General features: G+C 37.0%; 1 protein-coding gene across 3 annotated transcripts in view; it reads right to left on the bottom strand.

The window, feature by feature from the left end:
• The window catches only part of DPP8 (dipeptidyl peptidase 8), a gene marked incomplete at both ends in the record, with an annotated part of 55,890 nt that overhangs the window by 5,980 nt on the left and 22,362 nt on the right, over nt 1–27,548 (bottom strand). For 2 of the 3 annotated variants that reach the window (XM_079699753.1, XM_079699752.1), the window contains 13 exons: nt 211–357; nt 5,951–6,096; nt 7,196–7,331; nt 7,583–7,735; nt 11,071–11,150; nt 14,690–14,849; nt 15,745–15,922; nt 16,586–16,686; nt 18,314–18,375; nt 18,934–19,062; nt 19,721–19,831; nt 23,471–23,639; nt 24,463–24,636. In XM_079699753.1, coding sequence (XP_079555879.1) covers nt 211–357; nt 5,951–6,096; nt 7,196–7,331; nt 7,583–7,735; nt 11,071–11,150; nt 14,690–14,849; nt 15,745–15,922; nt 16,586–16,686; nt 18,314–18,375; nt 18,934–19,062; nt 19,721–19,831; nt 23,471–23,639; nt 24,463–24,636 — 1,746 coding nt within the window. The remainder of the gene's footprint in view (nt 1–210; nt 358–5,950; nt 6,097–7,195; nt 7,332–7,582; nt 7,736–11,070; nt 11,151–14,689; nt 14,850–15,744; nt 15,923–16,585; nt 16,687–18,313; nt 18,376–18,933; nt 19,063–19,720; nt 19,832–23,470; nt 23,640–24,462; nt 24,637–27,548) is intronic. The other variant, XM_079699754.1, reaches the window with a different exon arrangement.

Genomic DNA, 27,548 nt, shown 5'->3' on the forward strand with positions numbered 1-27,548 from the left:
AAATTTACATATAGGTAGACATGAATAGCCTAGTGAATATCAAGTTGCACCTTCCCTCCCACCTCCAAACCATAACACATGCTCACACGCACACACGTGCACACACACTCACAGTGCCTTCCCCCAACTCTTTCTCTGGGATTTCACGCTAAACAATGCACCAAAAATTGTAAATGTCTTTAAAAGAAAAATATTTGTATGCTCACACACCATTTTATATTTAAAGGCGCCTTCAAATTTAAGCCCTCGGTGACAGGATCCCCTGTTGTCTATCACTACAACCACATAACCCAGAGAGGCTAGGGTATTCAATCGGAAATACTTGATTCCTTTAAACCGATTATTCACCAACTGCACCTGAGGAAGAAATACAACTTCAGTGAAATTTATTATATGGCAGCATACAAAAGCATGAGAGAGGCAGGATGCTGCAAAAAATAGAAAGCTTAAATTTTTAATATTATTTTGCCTATAAAATGAAATTATTTTCTTGTGGCAAGAACACATGAAATGGACCCTCTTAAAATTTTAAGTGTACAATACAGTATTGTTAATCATAGGACAATGTTGGACAGCAGATCTCTAGAATTTATTCATCTTGCATAATTAAGAATTTTTTTATGCCCACTGAGTAGCAATTCCCTTCCTCCCCCTCTCCCTGATTTATTTTTATTTATTTTTATTTTTAAAATTAACTTATTTTTGGCTGTGTTGGGTCTTCGTTGCTGTGCCTGGCCTTTCTCTAGTTGCGGCGAGTGGGGGCTACTCTTAGTTGTGGTGTGCGGGCTTCTCACTGCGGTGGCTTCTCTTGTTGCAGAGCACGGGCTCTAGGCTTGTGGGCTTCACTAGTGGTGGCACGTGGGCTCAGTAGTTGTGGCTCGTGGGCTCTAAAGTGCAGGCTCAGTAGTTGTGGCGCATGGGCTTAGGTGCTCCGCGGCAGGTGGGATCTTCCCGGACCAGGACTTGAACCAGTGTCCCCTGCATTGGCAGGCGGATTCTTAACCACTGCACCACCAGGGAAGCCTCCTTACTTTTTTTTTTTCCGATACACGGGCCTCTCACTGTTGTGGCCTCTCCCGTTGCGGAGCACAGGCTCCGGACGCGCAGGCTCAGCGGCCACGGCTCACGGGCCCAGCCGCTCCGTGGCATGTGGGATCTTCCCGGACCGGGGCACGAACCCGTGTCCCCGGCATCGGCAGGCAGACTCTCAACCACTGCGCCACCAGGGAAGCCCGGCAGGCGGACTCTCAACCACTGCGCCACCAGGGAAGCCCTTTTTACTTTTAAATTAAATCTTTTCATGTTCACGTTACTTCTTTTCTTTAACTTCACACTCAAAGTTCTGAGGAATTACTGAGTAACTACAGACTTTAAAATTATAACCTAGATATTAACTACATACAAGATAAGTGATTTAACCTACCCCATAGAAAAAATTACTAAAATGATTACTTCTACCCTGAGGAAGAATTGTATCATTCAAATGACAGAATAAGATCATTTTTTCTCCCTACCTGTCTCTTCTGGGATTGTCTCTGACCAGTAGAGGGAAAACTGAAGTATTTTAATGAATTACTATGACCAGTCAGCTTCTTTTCTCCTGCTACACAAATCAGTGCAAAAGGTAAGATAATTCTTAAATATCTTTATTGCCCTAGAAACTATACTTCAAAATGACTGAGAAATTAAATGTAGTTTGGTGCTTCACCAGAAATATACTCTCTGGTGAAAAGAAGGCTTTAATTAATGGGCAGAAAGTTAAAGAAGTTCAAGGTTTGGTGGATACTAAGGTAGATAATAAACAAACAAAAAAAGGGTTCTGGCAAAATTGAGGAAGTGTTCTCTGGCTGAAACCAATGGGAAAACCAAGCCAGCCAGGAGTTAAAATAAACATCGATGCTATCTTCACTCAATAAATATCTACTGAGCATTGAATGGGCTAGACTGGCGGTGGCGGTGTAAAGAACCTTCTCCTTTTGAACTTCCGGATGTTTAGCGCCACTGCAACAACTGTCAAACTGGTCTTTCTGTTTCTATACTTGTCCTCTGTATAGTCTGTTCTCACGGCAACAGGACGATGTTTAAAAATGTAAATCAGGTATGACTTTATAGCTTAGCTCCTCCTAATGGCAGGGGGTTTAGATCAGAGTAAGATCTAAACTCCTTACCACTGCCTTTGAGACCCTACATTATCTAGCTCTTGGCTATTTCTGTGACCTCATCTCATATCATTTCCCCCGTTGAGCACTGTACTCTAACCTTACTACCAACTATATCAAGTTGGTTCTAACCCCAGGACATTGACATTTACTGTTACCTCTGTCTACAGTGCTCTGCCCTCAGATCTTTAACATGGCTCATTCCTTCTCATCCTCTGCAACCTCAGAGAGCTTCCCTGACCTTCCAGTCAGAACTCTCATTTTAGTCACTCTGCCATCGTCTTTCCCAACAATTATTCATAACACTTCCATTATATGAAGTTATATAATTTATATGTCTGCTTGTTTATTATTTTCCTCATAAATCTCCATGAGGGTGGGACATTAGTCTGACTTGTTCACTGTGGTATCCTCACTGCCTAGAATAGCGCCTGGTACATAATAGGAACTCAATAACTATTTGCTGAATGAATGAAAAACAGAGATAGGAGAATGATGTTTTCCCTTTCTACCTTGGGAGGAGGGGTTTGGTGGGCGAAGGTGCTTGTTTTTAAAGGGAGGGAGCTGAAAAAAGAAGTATTAGGCAAGGAACACATATATGAACATATAAGAAAACTCACTTCTTTGCCTGCTGTCGATCACAGAAGATGGCCTCAACTGCCTGATAGAACATTCTCCCCCAGAGCCAGTGTTTCTGCCTTTGCAGCCTCCAGGCCTGCTTCTTCTTAGGAGGTACTTAAACATAATGCCCTTTAGCACTAAGAATTCAGAAGTTTTCTTCAGTATCAATTCTTCAAAACCTGTGTTCTGCTATTTTAACTTGCTCTCTTGTGCATTTATGTTTGCAGAACAGTGTCTGGCACATAGGAAGTATCATAAATATTTGTTAAATAAACATTTTTAAACACACTACTGTTATCAATGAAAAGTTTAAAGAACTAAGCCTTGATGACTTTTATGGGAAATATTTGTTGCTTTCCTTGGTTTCACTTTTGTCTGACTACAGACATTGCTGCATTTAGTGATGAAGTAATTCACCTCATGTTATGAATTGTGGCACTGTTGTTATTCAAAAGATTCTCACTTTGACCTGAATATACACCAAGAAAAAAAAAGGTTTGGACCACTTATGTGATTTAATCAAATTTTGCAAGGTTATTGTGTGCTATTAGAAAGATCTGATCTTACATTAAGTAGCCTCTTTGTAACTAATCCACATGGTCATCAAACACAGGGATGAATGATCTCCCAGTGGGTTGAAGTGCCAAATGCATTCTATCATGCAAAGTCTTATGGGGAAATCTCCCTGCAAACTGAATAGCAGGTTCTCCTGTGGCCTCACCAAATTTGAATGCTTCCAAAGAACACTTTGAGAAAGAAACTGTTCCGTAAGTGCAAAAAAAATGCAGTTGTATTCATAAAGTACTCCAAACAATTAAAGAATTTTGTTTTTACTGCATGGCGAGGACTTTATTACGGTAAAACATGCATTTTAACCATTTTAAGTGTATATAATTCAGTGGTATTAAGTACATTCACACTGCTGTGCAACCATCATCACTATCCATTTCCAGAACTTCTTCATCATCCCAAACAGAAACTTCAAACCTATTAAACAATAATTCCCTATCCCTCCCCAGTCCCTGACAACCTCTATTCTACTTTCTGTCTCTATGAATTTACTTCTTCTAGGTACATCATACAAGTGGAAAAATATAATATGCATCCTTCTGTGACTGGCTTATTTTACTTAGCATAGTGAGCTCAATGTTCATCCATGTTGAAGTATGAGTCAGAATTTCCTTTTTTTTAAAAGGCTGCATAATATTCCTCTACATACACATTTTGTTTAGCCATTCATCTATCAACGGACACTGGGGTTGCTTCCACCTTTTGGCTATTGTGAATAATGTTGCAATCAACACTGGTGTACAAGTATCTGTTTGAGTTTTTGCTTTGAATTCTTTTGGGTATACATCCTGAAATGGAATTGCTGGATCAGATTATAATTCTGTTTAACTTTTTGATGTACTGCCATATTGTTTTCCATAATAGCTGCATCATTTTACATTCCCATCAGCAACGTATTAGAGTTCCAATTTTTCTACACCCTCACCAACATTTATTATTTTCCTTTTCTTTTTTGATAATAGCTATCCTAAGGGGTGTGAGGTGGTATCTCATTGTGGTTTTGATTTGCATTTCCCTAATGATTAGTGACACTATCTTTTCATATGGCTTAGACTTTTTAAACTTAATTAGTAATATAAGGATCCCTTTGGCATTAAAATCTAAATAACCAGCTAGTTTTTACAGTGTTTTCCACATATCTCATATATCATTTCTTCACTGGGAAGGAGAAACACCCTTCTTACTTAGTCATAATATCAAAATAATATAACAAAACATGTAAACTTTCTGAGAGTGTCCTGTAATTTCTCTCCTGAATTTCTTTGTATTACACCTTTTATTTATTTTTATTTATTTTTTTTGCGGTACACGGGCCTCTCACTGCTGTGGCCTCTCCCGTTGCGGAGCACAGGCTCCAGACGCGCAGGCTCAGCGGCCATGGCTCACGGGCTTAGCCGCTCCGCGGCATGTGGGATCTTCCTGGACCGGGGCACAAACCCGTGTCCCCTGCATCGGCAGGTGGACTCTCAACCACTGCGCCACCACGGAAGCCCTGTATTATACCTTTTTTTAAGTTTACACAGATTTGGCTCAAAGTTTTTAAGAGAAGTCTAATTTAATTCTTTCATAATTTATGTTTAGATGACAATTATACAAATGTTAATCACGTTTTGTTTGTAAAACAATGGCAAAGTGATTTAACTTGATATATGATGGTTATTGCTGAGATGTTATGGCTTATGTAGTTACTTTTATTTTTTGGATAACTTTACATCTAGATACATTTCCAGATCTGAATAACTGGGTATAATTATAAAGGATATTTACTGAGTCCAAGAGAGTTGTATTAGAAAAACATTGTAATTATATTCTAATTTCTACAGGGTCTCAATGTAAGATATATAACCAAGATTAAACATTTAAAAAAATTACCAATTTACCAATTCACCTATCCAAAATACTTTACTCTGACAGTCAGTAAAATTTGCTTAATATTCACATGCTAATATTTAAGGTGGAAACAAGAAAATCAAGGTGTAAACTTCTTACAGTGCTGAATGGTAGTATAGCAGTTGCCTTAACTAGCTGATAAAAGTATTATAGCTTGCTTGAGAGATGTGGCCTTAGAATGAAGAGACGGAATTCATTAGGCTACCAAGGCTTTCAAAAATATGTTAAGGCTCTTTATTTACCAAGACATTTAATTATTTAATATCATTTCCAAAACAAGTTCTCTACCTACAAAACAATATATTTACCCACTGACATACTACATTCTCCATGACAGTTATAGTCCTCAGTGTAAATTAAGAAATTGACATTGAGGGAATTCCCTTGGCAGTCCAGTGGTTAAGACTCTGTGCTTTCACTGGCGAGGGCCGGGGTTTGATCCCTAGTCGGGGAACTAAGATCCCACAAACTGCGTGGTGTGGTCAAAAGAAAAAAGAAGAAATTGAGTTAGCTATCTAACAAAACCCAGCTTCCTGAACTCCTAAATTGGATAATTAGAGCATAAGCCAGAGTCAATAATAGCAGAGGTTCAGCAATGTTCAAATCTTAACTTAAACAATTGACCAGACATTTAAAAAACAAATCACCTAAAAAAAAAGAAAATGAAAAAGTACACACACACACATATATATGTATATAAATATGCCCACCTGAGGACCACCATATATAAACAGCACAGTCGGGTATTTCTTTCCAGGTTGTAGATCATGAGGTTTGTATAGCATCCCATACAATGTAAATCCAGTAGTGCTTTCAAAAGAAAAAATTTCTGGAGGGGTATAGTCAGGAAGAGGACCTGAGAGGAGGTAACACAGTCTGTAAAAGGAGTTCTTATGGGAGCTCAGCAATCTGAGAGCAAGGAAAAGATACCATAAACCTACCACCCTATACACAAATAACTAACCATCCCCCCCTTCAGATGATAAGCAAGAAATCAAGCACGAAGTTATCTTTAAAAAAGGAAATCTAATGAACATATCAAATTATCCATTTGAGAAGCAGACACAAAGTATTATGAATAATCCTTGGAGCCCAGGAGGTATTTACATGCAGAACACAAATACTTTGTGCTCGGTTTGTGTAACTTATTGATGGTTAAGTCATATACCTGATGGGAAACTGAAACCAGAAATTAACTTAATCAATTGGTTTTCCAAAACGATATAGACCTATACTAAATCAGTGTATACTGGATGATGTTATAGTCTAAGCAGAGATCATCACCATATTACAAATTCTGACTGTGGACATCAGAACATACTTATACCTTGTGGTTTTGCACTAATCTCTTAATCCCTTAGGAGGTATTTATGAGTGAAAATACCTAACAGGAAAAAAGGATTTGGGGATAAAATGAATGAAAAGATATAAAAAATTAGTCCATTTTCATGTTTAAGAAATCAAACATTTTAAAAATAGGTAATTCACAGTGCTCTTCACTCCCATACAGAATGAGTGTTCTATCTTTTATTAAGACGGCCATTATAAGTGCTGTACAAGTTTAAGAAAGCGACCAGCTGGGTATTCCTTAAAGCTGCAGCTTCCCTGCTCAAGAGTCTTACTAGTTCAGTATATATTACCTTCAAATTCGGTTGTTTATCTGGGAACTCATCCAAACACGTGAATAAATCACTTCCTAGCTGGTATCTTGACTATTTTAATCTTATTTTCAAAAAGGCCTTCCAGACTTGCTCCTGCCTGGAGTAGGAGGTAACCAGTCTTATTTGATAATTGATAGACTAGGAGGGGTGGGATCAATCACGAACCCAGCAGCTCAGGGACAGGTGGTGATAAGAGACGGGAAGACTCTGTTCAGGAAATGTGGACATTATGACACAGGTTTAGTGCCCTAATGTACTAATCCTACTTAAGATCAGGCTCAGGGAAATGAGTACCTGCTGAATCCAAAATGGTGGCCCAAAATTCCTTTGTTTTGCAGGTTGGGTCATCTTCAGGACTTGAGAGCTTGTAAAGGGACACACAGTGTGGATTCTTCTGGTTACTATACTTACTTATAAAGAAGTCACAATGCTAGAGAAAGGAAAAACAATTACTTTTCCCCAGGGAAAAGTAAAAAAAGTTATCTGTTGCTACATGTGCACTGATGCTACAGCTGGAGTATGGTAAGGGTCTGACCATTTATACACATATACAATTCTAAAGTTAAGGCTAAGGTTTTTGCAGGCCAACTTCACCAATTTTCACATTACTGAAAAGGAGTATTACATGAGTAGAGGGTTTTTTATATGACAGGAAACCCTTTTCAAACAGGGACTTAATACCCGGCTGATGCAGCAAGAGTGGGAATAGCCACGGTCGGTCAGCCTTGTCACCTCTCCAGGATTTACATAACTGACCACGTACAGGTGATGTTCTAAAGGAGAGTCTTTGGTGCCTTCAAAATATACCAGCTTTCTGACTTCATCAACCTGGATCTGTCAAAATAAAAACAAAAAAATCAGTGCTAGTATGACCTTGGCAAGACCAGTAATTTAACAAACAATATCCAATTTTATTCAGAATCATTTGAGTCACCCTTTGCCTTGTGCCTCTTTTAAAGATTTGTCACCAATGTTAATAAGCTTGACTTGGTTTTGCTCATGTCTTATAGCTAAGAATAGATCCTGTTCAGAAGGTAAAATAGATCCTGTTCAGAAGGTAAAAGGATGCCCAAGTTGCATGCTATTGGTAGTTTCCTATAGAATGTGTACTTTTCTTAAAATACAAAAATTATGTCATTAAAATGACAATCCTTTACAGAGAAAAAAATACCTATATTACAGCTCAGGTCAACCATTCACGCACACTTAAAAGAGTTTAATTTTAGCATCCTATTTCTCAGTGCAGCATTATCTTAGGCAGTGCTTTTTTAGTCTTTTGTACAAATTTGTAAAAATTTCTTATCTATTGGGTTGGTGAATAACTGAACTCAATCACTCAATCAGTTTCAATACTGGTATAGTTTATAAATAAGTATGAAGGATCTTTTAATTCTTCATTCAGAACTCAAAATAACTGCAAGTATACTTATAGCTGAATTCACTTAATATTCTTCCTAAATTACAGTAAGATTCTAAATAAATGGCTTTTATTGTTCCTTTTCAAAATCTTCTAGCAGCCTACTCAAATGATGTTTAATAAAATTCAAACTGTGTGGGCTTCCATGGTGGCGCAGTGGTTAAGAATCGCCTGCCAGGACAGGAATAGAGACGCAGACGTAGAGAATAGACTTGAGGACACGGGGAGGGGGAAGGGTAAGCTGGGATGAAGTGAGAGAGTGGCATGGACATGTATACACTGCCAAATGTAAAAGAGACAGCTAGTGGGAAGCAGCCGCATAGCACAGGGAGATCAGCTCGGTGCTTTGTGACCACCTAGAGGGGTGGGATAGGAAGGGTGGGAGGGAGACGCAAGAGGGAGGACATATGGGGATACATGTATATGTATAGCTGATTCACTTTGTTATAAAGCAGAAACTAACACACCATTGTAAAGCAATTATACTCCAATAAAGATGTTAAAAAAATAAAATAAAAATAAACAGTCAAAAAAAAAAAAAAGAATCCGCTTGCCAATGCAGGGGACACGGGTTCGATCCCTGGTCCAGGAAGATCCCATATGCCGTGGAGCAACTAAGCCTGTGCACCACAGCTACTGAGCCTGCATTCTAGAGCCCGCGAGCCACAACTACTGAGCCCACGCGCCTAGAGCCCATGCTCCGCAACGAGAAGGCACCGCAGTGAGAAGCCCGTGCACCCCAACAAAGAGTAGCCCCCGCTCACCGCAACTAGAGAAAGCCCGCGTGCAGCAACGAAGACCCAACACAGCCAAAAATAAATAAATAAAATAAATTAATTTATTTTAAAAAATTCAAACTGTTTTATACAGCAAAGAAAACACAAGTACATTTCTAAAAGCAAGTATTTTTAAATGCCACATTTTCTCCAAGAAGCTTCTTCTTAGTTCATTATATACGTTTTCTTAGCATGCATGGATAGAGAAATAAACACAGTTGACATTAAGTAGACCTATATGACACAGAAAGAATACAAAGGATAGGAAGTGGCAGAACAAACATTCATGAAGCTTCACAGGTATGTGTTAATCTGTGCAAAATGTCAGGACTGGTTCTGCTCTAGACCTAGCAGTTGGAAGTCAGGCCTCTCAAAACTGCATAAATAACTGGTTAATTCCTCACTCCCCTTCTCTTTGTTTCACACAGCAACTTTACATGAAACACCTGAGGGTTTCAGCATCACATGAATATCAGAATCACCTGAGGGGCTTGTGAAACAGACTGCTGGGTCCCACCCCCAGACTTTTTGATTCAGGAGGCCTGGGGGGCGAGGGGGGCCCAGAATTTGTAGTTCTAAGGAGTTCCCAGGTGATGCCGATCCTCTGCAGTCCAGAGAACACACTGTGAGAATCCTAAGGGCCACGTGGGTTTAAAAGCCTCAAAGATTTACTCAATTACGGTCATTAGAAATCTTTGGGTGTGAACAGGTCACTGGCAAAACTAAAGAAGGGAAAGGTAACTTAAAAAAAGTAAAGCAAGAATAGAGAGAAAATAGAAGAGTAAGAAAGAGAGACAACCACATCACATAAATAAGCATGACATAAAGAAGAAAATTGATGTACATTATGTCAAGTAGTAGAAAGACACTTAGGTTGCCCAAATAAGGTTCAGATCTGCATAAATACAATTTTGGGGATTCCCTCAGTATTGTCCAACCATTACACAGCATGAAGTTTACATTAGTGTAAATTTTTATTATCAGAACTTAGAATTACACTGTAAGATTTTTCTCAGGTGACAATAACATCCAAGGTCCCCAAAGAGAAAAAAATATATTGAATATATAACCAAAAGGTCATGTGACACTCTCAGTGGAAACAAGACTTTAAAGGTCGCCTATTATATTCTAAAGTTTTTACCAACAAAAACAAACCTGGGACCTGGATCTTCATTCTTTCTCCTTAATCACCTTGGGGACTACGAGTGACTTCTATAGTAGCCAGTATATATAATCCTTCAGTAAATCTCCAAATCAATTTGAGGAAATCACAGGCCTTCACTAAATCCTGGTAGCATACATCAACTTAACTGTATGTATCACACACACATAAAGGATGGCTTTCTTAGAGATCTCATGAAACTGACCACCTAACTGAAAGTTGAAACAAACACAAGGTACTATAAAAGGCAAAAGAAATAAAATTAGAATTCATTGAATTACTACAGAAAGCCATATGCCGAGAGTGAAACAGAGGGTGGATTTCCCTCCTCTTCCTTATCAATCTACGCTCTGTATAAATGTTCATCAAATTCTGCAGGTGGTAGATGAAACTTCAAATTTGTGAGATAAGATAAACAGGTGAATGAAACAGCATCACTATTTCAGTAGTAGTAAATGCATTTTCTAATGTAGAAATGACACAAGTAGTCTATAAGAGATTTAGAAATAATTTTCAAACTATATCATAACTCACTTTTGCTAGACTCGAAAAGTATGGACCAGCCCTTTCCTTATTAAGTAGCAACACTGTATTTGAAAATGGTGACCTTTAGTCACATCTAATACCAGGGTTATAAAATGGGTGAGATTTATAATTTAAACTAAGACTCTTCTTTTCCAACAAACTGGGTTCTTTTAGGCCCTAAAAATATTTTCAAAATACTGGGGTCAAAGGAAGTTGCACTAATGATTTTTAGTACTGCATACACACGGCTGATGTTGACTAAATATATCAGTAGAATAAAAGAACATACATTAGATCCATGCCGGCCAAGAACTTCCCATTCACCGCTGGTAATTGCTATTTCCTCTTTGACAGGGCACTTGAAATCACCTGAAGATAAACATAATCATAATTCAGCACTCTACACCAGACTACAAGCAAATGAAACAATAGTATTCTAAACTCTTTTTTCCAAAAAGGTAACACTGAAAAATTCAAAGTTATGTCTGGAGTAATGAAAATGTTTTGGAACTAGATAGAGGTGGTAGGTAGTTGCACAACTCTGTAAATGTACTAAATGCCACAGTTCATTTTAAATGTTCACTTTAAAATGGTTAATGTTATGTGAATTTCACCTTATAATAAAGTCTAAAGTTTAAAAAAATTCCAAGTTATGAGTCTTCATAATAATAATGGAATAATCCATGTAAATAAAGTGAAAACAGCAAAATGGGTTCTTATGGCAAAGACAAAAAAGAACTCAAAAGCATTTGCATTCCTAGACCTTTGGTTAGAAAGATAAAAAAATCTAATGGGTCAATAAGGCATATCTTCCAGAAATGCAACAAACTACCTAAAAAGCCAGAAAAGGAAAATTTTAATACAATTGTTTTTCATTTGCCAAAAACAAATTGGGTATTACCATAGTCCATACCAACATGTCTCATTTATCTTTATAAGATTCTGTCTTGGTAGATGAGGCTCTCTCAGTGGCCTAAGGAGAAAGTTTAAAAAATGGAACCACTGCTCTATGCCTAGCTGCTACCAGCTCTGGCTCTGGGGAGTGACAGCTGAGGACAAGCTGAGATGGTGAAATGATACAGGATCTTAAGTAGGGTCCTACTCAAGTTAAAAAAAAATAGACTCCTTTTCTTTTTCTTAGATACAAAAATTCAACTTAGTACTTTAAGTTTTATCACCAGAAAATAAATATTATTTAATATATAATAAATACTAATTGGGATTTCCCTGGTGGTGCAGTGGTTAAGACTCCATGTTCCCAATGTAGGGGGTCCGGGTTTGATCCCTGCTCAGGGAACTAGATCCCACATGCATGCCACAACTAAGGAGCCCACCTGCCACAACTAAGGAGCCAGTGCAACCAAATAAATAAATAAATATTTTTTAAAAATACTAATTGTTACACATTATAGACACTCAGGGAAGAAAGGAGGGAAGAAGAAAATAAAATGGACATCGAGAAAAGGAGGAAGATCTGGAGCAAGAAAGACTAAGTATAAAGGAGGGAAATGGAAAGAAGAGGTAGACAAACTGAAGGGCCCAGAAACAGACACTGAGAGGGAACAGAGGCTAGGTGTTCTGAGAAGCATGTTAGCTAAGGTGACAGCTCTTATTCTTCAACAGGAGTATAAAATTTTAAGTTATCATCTTTTTATCACTGTCCCAAGAATGTTGTTTTAGTTAATTAACTACTATTTATAGCTCTTTGACCAGTCTTCATCACTAAACTTTCCAGAATTCCATAAGTAGATTTAATTTCTGAACAACAGAGGAACTGGTAAAGGCAATTTCATGCTAAGGGCCAAATTAAACTAAGGCTCTTAGGAAGAAATCTCCATCTTGGATATATAAGCTCCTGTCTGATTAAAAAAAAAATTAGGCTAAGAGAAGGAGCAAAGTCATAGGCAGTATTTACTTTGCTGTCCTAAGATGTAGCTCACTGTTTCCCAAGTAAGAATGATATTTAAAAGGCCATGTTGAGGGCTTCCCTGGTGGTGCAGTGGCTAAGAATCTGCCTGCCAATGCAGGGGACATGGGTTCGAGCCCTAGTCCGGGAAGATCCCACGTGCCACGGAGCAACTAAGCCTGTGTGCCACAACTACTGAGCCTGCGCTCTAGAGCCCATGAGCCACAACTACTGAGCCCGCATGCCCCAACTACTTTAGCCCGCATGCCTAGAGCCTGCACTCTGCAACAAGAGAAGCCACTGCAGTAAGAAGCCCATGCACTGCAACAAAGAGTAGCCCTTGCTCACCCCAACTAGAGAAAGCCTGCACGCAGCAATGAAGACCCAACGCAGCCAAAAATAAATAAATAAATTTATATATATATAAAAACAGCCCATGTTGAAAAAACAAACAACCCATTAAAAAGTCAGCAAAGGATTCAAATAGACATTTCTCTAAAGAAGATATACAAATGGCTAAGCAACATAATAATGTTACTAATCGTTAGGAAAATGCAAATCAAAAGCACAATGGCATAGCGTTTCACACCCACTAGGATGGCTCTTACCAAAAACCCCCCACAAAACAAAAACGAAACCAAAACAAACAAAAAAAACTACACCCAGAAAATAACAAGTGTTAGCAAAGATGTGGAGAAATTGGAACTTCTAATGGGAATGTACTAAGGTGCAGCTGCTATGGAAAAGAGTATGGTGGTTCCTCAAAAAATTACAAAAAGAGTTACCATATCCAGCAATTTCGCTTCTGGGTATATACCCAAAAGAATTGAAAGCAGGGTCTGAAACAGATGTCTGCCCACCCATGCTCATTACAGCATTATTCACAACAGTCAAAAGGTAGAAGCAACCCATCTGTTCATGGATAGGTGAATGGATAAACAAAATGTGTTTCTATATACAATGGAATATTATTCAACCTTAAAAAGGACATTTTGACACATGCTATAACCTGGCTGAACCTTAAAGACACTATGCTAAATGAAATAAGCCAGTCATAAAAGGACAGACCTGTATGATTCCACTTATATGAGGTATCTAGAGTAGTCAAATTCATAGAGACAGAAAGTGGTTGCCAGGGGCTGAGGGGAGGAAGGAATGAGAAGTTACTTATTTTCCACTAAATTGGGTATTATTTATTGGATAGTTTCAGTTTTAGAAGATGAAAAAAGTTCTGGAGATGGATGGTGGTGATGGTTGCAGAACAATATGAATACACTTAATGCCATGAAACCGCACACTTAAAACAGTTAAAATGATAAATTTTGGTTTGTATATTTTACTACAGTTTAAAAAAAATAGCTATGTTGAGTCTGTTAAGTTACAAATGGCAGTAAAGCATATAACATAACATCATTAAATGCTTACTATTCCAAAACAAACTCTATATTATTAAAGTAGAAAACCGTAACTCAATTTTTTTTTAAACACAGGAGTATTCAATGTACCATTTCATTTTTCCTAGGCTTACACATTCTGTATTACATTTCCCAGAAGGAAAACCATCACTTTCTAAAAAGAAACAAACTTCATTTGACATAACATTTAATTTCACTTTGGGAAACATAATTATATCAATCTGAAGAGCTATGCCTATAAATCAACTTCAGTGTAGATGCAGACAGTATAAAAAAAATCTAGTATGCACAAATATCTAATAACTTTGTAACATTTTAAAACTAGCTTTTTTAATCTAAAAATTATATGAGCCCACTTTAAACAAAATGTATAGTTAAGGCAAAAACAGAAATAAACAGAATTTATTTATTTAAAAATAAATAATCCCAATACCCAGAGATTACCCACTATTAATAGTTTATTATGTATCCATCAAGAATTTTGCCCTATGCTTATAAAGTACACAAAAAAGACATTACATTACCCTGCCCCTCCCACCTTCTGCCCCCAACGTTTTCCCCTTTTTAAATAAAAAAGGATTTCTTACTTGGGGCAGGCAGCCCACCACTGGATCGTTTGTATTTGCTCTCCTTTAAAATGGATGTGATTTTATATAAATGACGAAAACCTGTTTTGCATTCAGAGGCAAAAATAAATTCAATTTCATCTTCATGACTTTGGGGAAAAACATGAAAGATGTCATGGATCTGTAAAATGAATAGCTTAATTTACTATACACATTAATGAAAATACTACATAAACAATTCAATTAAGCCAGAGAAAGAAGAATTACTAGATAAACATACTCTGAAATACAAATAACTGTCAGGCTAGGGTGTATGGTATATGTACAATTAGAGATTTTGCCTGGGCCTTTCACATTTCTCTTACTTTAGTCAAAGACTTCATCTATTGAGAAATAAATGTTTCCAAATGGAGAAAAAAAGAAAAATATGACCAAAAGCTGTTTCTTACTCACCATCTCTGAAATTCTTTGAAACACGGCACGAAGTTTGTTTAATGATATAAATCTTATTACAGAAGTGATGAGGAAAAATGTCTTTTACTTTTCTTTTCCAGAGAGAAATATTCTAACAGTTCAAGGGAAAACAGATGTTCATCTGTTTTAGGTGAATCATATGAAGCCTATATTCAGCCAGGGAGTGAGCTGGCTTTATTTATTTTGTATCTTGTTTAAGTTTTTTTCCACTAAACTGGAAAATGAAAAATTCAATCCCAAACTGTTATATTTTGGTATAGTTTGCCAACTTAAAAGAGTTAAAAGAGAAAGTCTTTTCTAGACAGGATTCTTGTGGTCCTCTCAGAGGCACTAATGAGGCTGTGTTTTCAATATCTGATGTGTCCAGAAACAAGGGCAATTCTGCAGCCAGGGAGATGTCATTTCAGTGGCATCTACCTTTTATGTACAAACCATTACCCATTCTGGAACCAACATTCCAATCTGAAAATGTTCAAACTTAGCAAATAACATTCAAGGTTACTTTGAACTCAAAAAATTCATATTGATAGTTTGCTATCGAGCTTCATTTGCTTTAGCATTCTGAGAAAATATTCAAACCAAGTACAAGAAAACATGCATACATTTATCCAGATGTCTGTTGTTTCTTCATAGATAATCAGTGGCGTCACAGAGTCAGGCACTGACTCGATGAGTCTCTGTCTTTCCATGGCATCATCTTCTACTGGGATAAATAATTCAGGTGAGATCAACACTATCTGTAGGCGAGTTTGGGAGCGATCTAGTAGGATAGCCCACGCACTATTTAAATAAACAAAAGAAAAGCACAAAATAAAGCACACTCTTCAGAAAATGAATACTCCACTAATCTTTCCCCTAGCACCCATCAGTTATTTCTATAATCACAAAGAAAGCATTGCTTTAGTATACGTTAAATTATCACTTACAAACGGCTAATTAAAAGTATTAGCTTATTCTACACTTATTTTTAAAAGTTAAGCTTGAGTAGAGTTTTTAAACGTAGTTTTCTTTAAATTTCCAAAATTACAAATGGCCTTTGAAATTGTTTTCTCCCTTTAATGTCGATAAATGCCTCGTGAAACTCCTGTTGTCCACATTAGACACAGGAACTACATGTAATCATCTTCACATAAAGCTCTACAAATATTTCTGCTTAATTATTCAATAAAAAAATACATACTTATATGTGAGCCTAAAAGTCATACAATTTAACCACAAATAACATTGTGAAACTGTGACTGGCTAAGAGACAGAATTAAAATGCAATGCACCTATGCTTATAGGATTACAAGTCCACTTAGTTCAGGAAAAATTCTTTGTGCAGAACTATCTACACTTCAAATTTACATGTGAAGGCAGCTCCAACGGAAAGGAAAACCTAACAGCACAGACAGTTCTGGGTCCTAAATTATTTGTAAAGAAGTGGCAATTTAACATACGCACTATTTTCCCTCTGGAGTCCATCCAGCTCTGGCAATATATTCAACTCCTTCAAACAGAATCTCAAAAGGCTGAATTAGTTCCTTATCTATGACATCTATAAGCTATTAAAAAAGAAAAAAGGAATCTAGTTATAGAAGACTGAGATAAGTAACTAGCTTATTGGTCTACTTAAATCACTATCTTTAACAGTATACTTTTTCAGTCTTAGGTACACAGGATTAACAAAACCAGCAGTAAGTCATGGGTTACCTATACTGGTGCTCTTACACCTAAAAAGTTCTAACTACAAGAATTAGCATAGTCTAAAAGTCTTTTCCTGTGAGTTTATACTAACAGAACTCTTGATAATAACTGGTAATATCAGATTTTAATCACTTTATAGACTCTAGTATCTAAGAAAAATAAGTCTCTTGTTCCTTATATTTTAGCTTAAAATACTATTTTTGTAATATATTAGTGAAATGGTCCTGAGTAAGCAAACTTTTTTCCCTTAATAGTCTAGCTAACACAATTTTAAAAAAACGGACAAAGGATGTGAATAGACAGTTCTCCAAAGAAGATATACAAATGGCCAATAAGCACAGGAAAAGATGCTGAACATCATTAGCCATCAGAAAAATGTAAATCAAAACCACAGTAAGGTGCAACTTCAAATCCACTAGGATGGCTAGGATAAATAAAATGTGGTATATCCATACAATGGAATATTTTTGGGCGATAAAAAGTAGTGAAATGCTGTTACGTGGTGCCAACATCATGATTAGTGCTTGAAAACATGATGCTAAGTGAAAGAACTCAGACTAGATACTGTATGATTTCATTTATAAGAAATGTCCAGAATAGGCAAATCCACAGATACAAAGTAGATTAGTGGTTGCCCAGGGTTGTGGGGCATGGAAAGGTTTGGGGGTGATGATTAAGGGATGTGAGTTTCTTTCAGGGGTAATGAAATGTTCTAAAATTGACTGTGGTGATGGCTGCACAATTCTGTGAATATACTAAAGGCCATTTTAAACTTTAAATGAGTGAATTGTACTGTATGTGAATTATATTTCAGGGACTTCCCTGGTAGTCCAGTGGTTAAGACTCTGCACTCACAGTGCAGGGGGCCCAGGTTCGATACCTGGTCAGGGAACTAGATCCCACATGCCGCAACTAAAAAAGATCCCGCACGCGGCAACGAAGACCCCACGTGCTGCAACTAAAAAGAACCTGTGCAGCTAAATAAATAAATAAATATTTAAACTGTGTGTGTGTGTGTGTGTGTGTATATATATACATATAATTATACTTCAATAAAGTTGTTAAAAAAGTCTAGCAGAGAAGACTGTTTTTTAATTAATTTTGTGTGCATTTAGCTTATAAGCATCTGTCCAAATGGAAAGTAGCAGTATTAAAGAAATGAGGGATATTTAATCTACTGTAGACATCTATTCAACACAGAAGGTAACTCACCAGTCAGTAACCACTATTTAAGAAATACTGATCTGGAGAATTAACACAGGCAAAGAGGAAAAATACTGGAAAGGAGTGGTAAATATGCACATCCCCATATTCCTATCTTGGGAACCAGCAGAAAGTTTTCAAAGTAGAAAATTAGGTCAACCTGAAATCATGATCTGTAGATGTCTCAGCAAGTTCAACAAGTCCAAAAAATAAAAAAGCATATCTAAAATCTCTATTGACAGACTAGTCAAATGATACAAAAAGTTAACATTTTATATTTACCCTTCCTTCAGCATCAATCAGTATTTCCGACATCTTAAAAGTGACTTTTGGATTTGCTGTGCCTTTAGAAAGAGACATAAATGAATAGTAATGCATATCCAAAATTATTCAAACGAATTTTGCCAGATCAATCCTTTTTATACTTTAGTCAAATGAGGAATGCTGCATATAGTCAGGACTTTATTGCATAAGAATCTCAAAACTCCTTTTCAATTCATAATTTTTAATATGGCTATAAAAAAAAGAAACTGAAAAACATCAAGAGTTAGTTTGTAATGAAGGGGAATTTGTATCATTTCACAATTGAAACGCTATAAATAGCAATATGAGAAAAAATTACTAATTTATTAAGAACATAATCCCTTTAAAATCTTTATTTCCTAGCAAAGGTACTTCTTTATTCATTTCTTGAAATAATCAGTTTTGTGCACTTCCTCACCTTTGAAATAATTAAAAAGGATCAGCCTGTCATTAAAAAATCTACTTCAGAGACACTTAAACAACCCATCCTTACTAAATCTGTAAAATATCCATGTTGACCATAACTCTGGATGAATGCAGAAAGAATCTTGTTTGAAAAGTAGGAATGAGTGAATATAAATGCCAATGGAATACAGTACCTGTTTTAGGATAACGGAATGAATCTGCCCTCCTTGTTTCCAACATAGGGGACGTAACATGAATAATTTCCACTTCGGATTCATCATTTTCTTCATACAGAATTCTAAGAATTTTACTGCCACTGGGAGCTTAAAAGGAAATTAAATATTGAAAATTTAGGAGAATTATGCCAGAAAGTAATCATAATTGACCATTCCCTCTAGTATTATATCTCCCATAGTGAAAAATAGTTTATACATAAAACATGCTGCCTTTTATGTATAGAGTATATGTACAATGTATTAGGCTAGAATGTAAAACAAATTTCTAACCAGATCACAGTCAAAAAGTTTGAAAGCTACTGCTTTAGAGAGCTGTTTCTCGGCTAGTAAAATCCTTGTGAATACACCAAGAAAAAGGAGGAATTTGTGCTCTTTTTTTCTGATCCATTCATACACTAATTTGGCCACTGTTCATGCAGACTCTAGTCAATCCTATGTTTTTTATAGCAACTCCCATTAAAGGGTGGTATTTTTTATATTGCCACCAATGTTGCCACCAACCAGCTTCTAGATGAAAAACTGGCAAGGAGAGTTGAAGGACTTGGGATACTGAACCACAATACACCTGTTTTTTATGAGAACTCATTATGGTGAGATATAGCCTGAATATTCTAAATAACTACTGGTAGGATCCAATCTTCATCACTTCAGAATCTATTTTAAGAATCTGTGCAGTTAACTAATTGGTAGTTGAATCTCATAATACTTTAATTGGCCTGTAATATATTATTTTGAAGGCTCTTACTTGTTTCAGCTTCTGGACACCACCAATAACCAGAATATCTATCAAATTCTTCTTGAAGAACAAAGGTAGCAACTCCAGCTGATCTGGGATCCTCTTCCATGTTGGCTAGCTCTAGACAAACATAAAAGCAAAATTATCACAGAAGTTCTCTATCTTTTCATAGGTACAAAGCAGAATGATTCCATTTATTCTGAAAGGCAGCTATAGTATAGTGGTGAACTGTGGAGCCAAATGGACTGAATTCAAATCTGGGTTCCATCATTTACTAAATGACTGACCCTGGGCAAAGCACCTGATCACGTTCCACTGCAGTACCCATTTATAAATGGGAATAAGAACCTACCTTATATGGTTGTTATGAGGATTAAATGAGTTATTTTACATAAAGTACTTAGAACAAAGCCTGAGCCATAGTATGTGTTCCATAAATGTTAGTTATTATTTTCCCATTTAGCTAGGACCATGGGAAAAAGAATACATGTAAAGGGTCATGGTGACTTTTTACTCTCCTACACAGAGAAGCACATCTTTAGACCGAGAATGGGGTCTAACAGATCATGTAATTCACCATTTCTCCTCCCTCCCCTTCCTCTTATTTAACCAAAGCAGATGAGCTTTTATCTGTTTTACACTTAGGTTTCCAGCAAATAGTCTGAAGGGAACTCTTGCTTTAAGAACAAAATCTAGGGACTTCCCTGGTGGTCCAGTGGGTAGGGCTCCACACTCCCAATGCAGGGGGCCTAGGTTTGATCCCTGGTCAGGTAACTAGATCCCACATGCATGCCGCAACTAAGCAGCCCACAGGTCTCATCTAAGACCTGGCGCAGCCAAAACCAATCAGTCAATCAATCTAAAAAACCACAAAGCCATAATTATGTAAGATTTCATGACATGGGAAAATGTTTACAATATACTTGAATTTAAAAAAGCATATTACTAAATGACATGTATACTGATTCCATTTATAAAAGTGTTATACAAATACATATTTTTTAAAGTGTCAAGATATAAATCAAAATGTGGTCCTCTCCAAATAGTGAGACTATGAACAAACTTTTTAAAAAGAATTGCTTTATAATTTACAAAATCTTTATAATTTACAAAATCTTGCTTTACTGTTTACTTTGAAAAATGCATATACTTGTATAACCACACCCTATCAAGACACAGAATATTTCCAACACCCCAGAATGTTTTCTCATGCCCCTTCCCAGTCAATGTCCATTCCTGCCTCAGAAGCAACCACTGATCTGATTTCTATCACCATAGGTTAGTTCTGAATATTCCAGAATTTCATGTAAGTGAAATCATACAGTATACACTTTATGTTTTTGCTGAGTGGTATTTCATTGTATACCACAGTTCTTTTATCCATTCATCTGTTAATGGACATCTGAGCAGCTTCTAGTTGCTATTATAAATAAAGATGCTATGATTATCCTTGTATAAGAATCTATGTGGACATGTGTTTTCCTTTCTCTTGAATAAAGACCTAGGACTGGAATGGCTGGGTACTGTAAAAAATTTATCTTTAAATTTATAAGAAACTGCCACACAATTTTCCAAAGTATCTGTATTATTCTATACTCTTACTAGCAATGTATGAAAATTCTTCTCCACCATTTGGTGTTCTAACGGGTGTGTAGTAATATCTCGCAGTGATTTTAATTTTATAGGCAGGTTTCACTGTATTATGTTCTCTTATCTGTATTTTCTGTATGTTGTCTGAAACAAATGTGCAATATGAACCAATAACCCCTTATCCAAAAATTTTGAGTCCAGAAGTGTTTCGAACTCAGAATTTGGGGGATTTTTTCATATTCATACATCTATGCATAATTATGTCACTCTCCAGCAGGGTAATCAAATATCCTGTAATCAAATATACTAATATTCCTGCAGCAAATTTAGGAATAGGCACACTAAGTAGGATTAAGATTATAAATATCCTCAGGTCAGTTCAGGTCAGGTTTTGCCTCCAAATGAGTTTTAGCACCAACCTAATGAAAACTAACCTCAGTTTTCAGAGTTCCTTAATTTTGGAATTAATGATATAGCCAAAACCAGCACTCAGTTTTCTTGGATCTTTCAACTACTCCAAACTTATACCTTTCACACTGCTTTATATTTTGTTCTCCTTTAGATGTGAGACTATGTATCGCTCATTTATATCTCCCTATCACTTACTACAGACCTCAATTACTAAGATTAATTAGATGAATAAGTGGTATCATCTTGTTCTCCCAATAAGATATGTCCTTTGAGAGTAGAGGTTGGTATTAAGTTACCTTTAAATTCCTCTATTATAGGAGGCAGAGAATAAACAAATGCACAGGCCAACTGACTATACCCACCCCAAAGGGGACTTTCACTTGGAAACCTACTGTGAATAAGAGGGTTAAGAGTGATGTTGCTTACTCTCTACCTACCTTCCTATCTAAACACACACTTAGGGCTTCCCTGGTGGCTCAGTGGTTAAGAATCCGCCTGCCAATGCAGGGGACACGGGTTCGATCCCTGGTCCAGGAAGATCCCACATGCTGCGGAGCAACTAAGCTCGTGCGCCACAACTACTGAGCCTGCACTCTAGAGCCCGTGAGCCACGACTACTGAAACCTGCACGCCTAGAGCCCGTGCTCCGCAACAAGAGAAGACACCGCAATGAGAAGCCTGTGCACCACAGCGAAGAGTAGACCCCGCTCGCTATGACTAGAGAAAGCCCACGCGCTACAACTAGAGAAAGCCCGCGTGCAGGAACAAAGATCCAATGCAGCACCCCCAAAATTAGTTAATTAAAAAATTTTAAAATGGTCTATTTCACATGTTCAAAAAAAAAAAAAAGAAGCAGTACACTATTTCCCATCTTTCATTTGTATAAAAGCTTTGGAGAAAAACATACACATCTTTTCTGTGCTTTCAGTACTGCTTAGCATTATTATAGTCACTTCAATAAAAATTAAATATTTCCACAATACAGAAAGTTTTATTTTTCCTATTAGGACAAAATAACTAAGCAGGCTCTGCAAAAGGGGAGACAAATTTTTAGGTAGTTTTTATAGTGTGTACTAGATTTTTCTGTTTGTTTTCCTAAAAACAAGATTAATTTTTTAAATTAAATTTTATTTTAATCAGAACAGCTTTGGGACTTCCCTCGTGGTCCAGTGGTAAAGAATCTGCCTTACAGTGCAGGAGACGCAGGTTCGATCCCTGGCCGGGGAACTAAGATCCCACATGCCACAGGGCAACTGAGCCCGTGAGCCGCAAACTACAGACCCCACGCGCTTTGGAGCCTGCTCACCACAACTAGAGAGGGAACCCGCAAGCCACAACTAGAGAGAAGCCTGTGCACCGCAACAAAGAGCCCGAGCACTGCAACGAAAGATCCCGCATGCTGCAATGAAGATCCCGTGTGTCACAACTAAGACTCTACACAACCAAAAATACAAATTAAAAAAAAAAAAAAAAAAAAGAACAGTTTTGGGGAAAACTCTGGTAGTCTTATTAGGCTAAAAGAACAATCAGGTCAGAGGTGCTACTGTTGTGCTGTCTGAAAATGACCCTTAAAACAAGGGAGCATTATATAGGTGGTACATACCAGTTATCCACTGTACTTTTGTCTTTTTTCATTTTAAAGATTTAAGTTTAAAATATAAAGATCACCCAGCAAGTTTCAATTGGAAAATGTAAGCAAAAGCAAATTAAATTTTAAAAATACTTTTCAGGAAAGTAGATTTGAAGAACTTGAATTACCATTGTGCACATAAGTAAGCCTCCTTTCTTCTCTCGTTACAATGTTGGATATCCATATATCATTGCTATGTATAAAAGCAATCCAGTCTGGATCAGCTGGGCATAATTTTGGATCCATCCGAATGTTGGGACAACTAGTCTCCACTAAATTGGGCCGTAAGGGTTGTTGCTAGAAAAGTAAACAACATTTAAAGGCAAGTATCAGGCTGATACACATTTGTTTACCATCACCCTTCCTATAAAATGAATAATAATCCCAAGTACAATATCAACTACAATAACTGCTCTCCAGAAAAATGTACTTTCATATGCCTTAACTTATAAGAAAGGACTCATTTTTTTCTATGAATTAATAAGCTAAGCATAACAGGAGCAGAAATAAAGACAAAATAAGAGCACTTCATAAATTCTGTTGTCCAAACCTGTTTAAACAGAGTAATTATCATTTGTTACATGCTTTTATTAAACACTTATTTGACTATTTCACTTATTAAATATTTCTAATTAATTTTACCAGTATAAAATAATTTGCTCATAAAAATGTAATGAAAGCTAGAATCATCACAATTCTATCAGAAGAATAGTTCTGCTATCACATTAAAATTGCCTAGAATACAATCAAACATTTAGAACCATTTACTGAGATCAATCAAGCTTTTAGGGAAACCAAAGAGGGATTGCCCTGTGATATCATTATCTTCGAAAATCCACCTCAGCACTTACTCAAAAAATGGCACTGATGCCCTTTACTAATTCTTCCTACACAGTAGGTGTTTTTAGTATTTTAAAAATTGTATACTAATGTCGCTGAAAAAATTATTAATTCTTAAAATTGGAAATTAATACACATGTTTCTTGTTTTCTTTACTACTAAATTAGTAGTAAACAATTGGTGAAAAGAATTTTTTAGTTTGTTTAATTACCTTTCTGATTTGGACACAAATAACTTTAGGACCCAAAAACAGATTTATCAAGTAGTAACATCAACTTACAGTAAATCCTTGTGGCCCTCCATCTTTTACGTGATAAATTCCACTACCAGCTTGAAATAGAAATGTTCCACTTCCTTGGTGATAATCATAAGAAGCAATTCCAACTGTTCCGATTCGTTTTCTTTCTCTCAATAGCTCTTCTTCTCGAGAATACATTCCATAGTCCAGTGTTGCCTAATACAGAAAGAAAGTCTCACATTCCAGTCTTCTGAAAGGTGGCTTTTTGCTTTTAGCACTGAAATTCTAGCAACTCCAATATTATTGGGTTTACATTTTGAGTGACCCCAAAATTTGCCAGCAACTTTAAATAGATTAATTTCAGGAAGTCTGCTGAAAAATTTCTTGGTAAAGTGTCCCTAGACGACTACTGTATACATTAGAGAGCAAGAATTAAGTCTCATCACCTTGGCTTGGCATTCAAGATCTTCTACAACTTAAATGTAATATAGCAGTTCTGCATGCACTTAAGAGCAGACTCTGGGGCCTCCCTGGTGGCGCAGTGGTTGAGAGTCCGCCTGCTGATGCAGGGGATACGGGTTCGTGCCCTGGTCTGGGAGGATCCCATATGCCGCGGAGCGGCTGGGCCCGTGGGCCATGGCCGCTGAGCCTGCGCGTCCGGAGCCTGTGCTCCGCAACGGGAGAGGCCACAGCAGTGAGAGGCCCGCGTACCGCAAAAAAAAAAAAAAAAAGAGCAGACTCTGAAGTCAAGCAGTTTGAATCTAGGCTTTGACTCTCATTAGAAGTCTGACTTTGGGCAAGTAGTTTAATTTCTTCAAAAGTAATTTTCTTCACTTTCAAAGTAGTAATAAATCATCTACTTCAGCTTTGTGAAGATTAACTTAGATAAAAATATGTAAAATGTTTAGCACAATGATTGGCACAGAGTACAGTTCTCAAATATCAGCTGTCATTAGTACCTTTCCACTAATCTACTAATACTGCTTTAATAAAACCTTAGGTCAGGCTTGTCACACCAATGATGTAAAACCCAATATGCGGTGTCTGTTCCTGGCCTTTGTTCCATCACGCCCCCCTCCCACCTGCGGCCATTTTTCTTTCTATCCATCCAAGTTTTACTGATATCCCAAAACCTTAGCCCTAATTCAACGTTGGCCAGGAAAGTTTCCTGATCCACTATGGTGTACAGTGATCTCTTCTTTGAAATTTATATGAGTTACTATCTCTTTTACTCATTTGGCTATGGTTTTGTTTTTCACTTTTTTTCAGTATTTCTGACTAGAAATAGATCAAAAAAAAAAAAAAAAAAAACTTGAGAGCAGAATCTGTCTGATTTTTGCTTTCCTACCTAAAGCATCTGTTAAAATCTCCCTCAAAGAATATTTGTAATCAATGATTGATGATGAAGAGGCACCTTCCCAAACTAAAAATATTATTTGACACATATATAAAATTAAAAAACAATATATAGTAAAATCTAATAAGTGCCAGTTTAAAAAATTTACATCCAGGGGGCTTCCCTGGTGGCGCAGTGGTTGAGAGTCTGCCTGCCGATGCAGGGGACGCGGGTTCATGCCCCGGTCTGGGAAGATCCCACATGCCGTGGAGCGGCTGGGCCGCTGAGCCATGGCCGTTGAGCCTGCGCGTCTGGAGCCTGTGCTCCGCAACGGGAGAGGCCACAGCAGTGAGAGGCCCGCGTACCGAAAAAAAAAAAAAAAACAATTTACATCCACATCTTCCCTCACTAAGATTTCTTTATGATAAATAAGGGGATAAAGGAATGGTAAATAAGGGAAACAGACATGGTTTCTGCTACCAAGGACTAATACTATTTTATGTTATGTCATATTATGTTATTTTATTTGGCCATGCCATGGCTTGCAGGATCTTAGTTCCCTGACCAGGGATCAGACACCGGCCCCCCACAGTGGAAGCGCAGAGTCCCAACCACTAGACTCCCAGGGAACTCCCAAGGACTAATACTTTAAAAGTAGCCAAGTTCAGGGACTTCCCTGGTGGTCCAGTGGTTAAGAATCCACCTTCCAATGCAGGGGACGCAGGTTAGATCCCTGGTCAGGGAGCTAAGATCCACACATGCCGTGGGGCAACTAAGCCCACATCCATATGTCACAACAAAGACCCAGTGCAGCCAAAGTAAAAAAAATAAATAAATTAATTAAAAAAAAATAAAAAAAATAAAAGTAGCCAAGTTTATATATCCGGAAAAAATCATAATTTGAAAAGATACATGCACCTCAGTGTTTACTGCAGCACTATTTACAACAGCCAGGACATGGAAGCAACCTAAATGTACATCAACAGAGGAATGGATAAAGAAGATGTGGTACATATATACAATGGAATATTCCTCAGCCATAAAAAAGAACAAAATAATGCCATTTGCAGCAACATGGATGGACCTAGAGATTGTTATACTGAGTGAAGTAAGTCAAAGGCAAATATCATATGGTATCGCTTATATGTGGAATCTAAAAAAAAAAGGGGGTACAAATGAACTTATCTACAAAACAGAAATAGAGTTACAGATGTAGAAAACAAACTTATGGTGACCAGGGGGTAAGGGGGGTGGGGAGGGATAAACTGGGAGACTGGGATTGACATATATACACTACTATATATAAAACAGATAACTAATAAGGACCTACTGTATAGCACAGGAAACTCTATTTAGTACTCTGTAATGGCCCATATGGGAAAAGAATCTAAAAAAAAGTGGATGTATGTATATGTATAACTGATTCACTTTGCTGTACACCTGAAACTAACACAACATTGTAAATCAACTATATGCTAACAAAAAATTTAAAAAATAAAATAAAAGTAGCCAAGTTCATTGGCAGAAATGTATGTCTCCAAAATTAAGCCAGCATACTGAAAGTAAACGTTGTTCAAGGATGGCAAATACATGTGTATACTTGCAAACTTAAAATAATGTCAAGTGAAGTTAAAAATGAGACAACCTTGGAATCCTGCTAAAAATCTACCTAGTTTTCTTATATCCATTGTAGTACTTTTTTATTAATGTTTAAATTCATATATACATATATATGTGTATATATACATGTATGTATGTGTGTGTTAGGCTCCAAAAGAAAAAACTAGAAAAT

The sequence above is a fragment of the Hyperoodon ampullatus genome (genome assembly GCF_949752795.1).
Source record: "Hyperoodon ampullatus genome assembly, chromosome: 3".
Lineage (NCBI taxonomy): Eukaryota > Metazoa > Chordata > Mammalia > Artiodactyla > Ziphiidae > Hyperoodon > Hyperoodon ampullatus.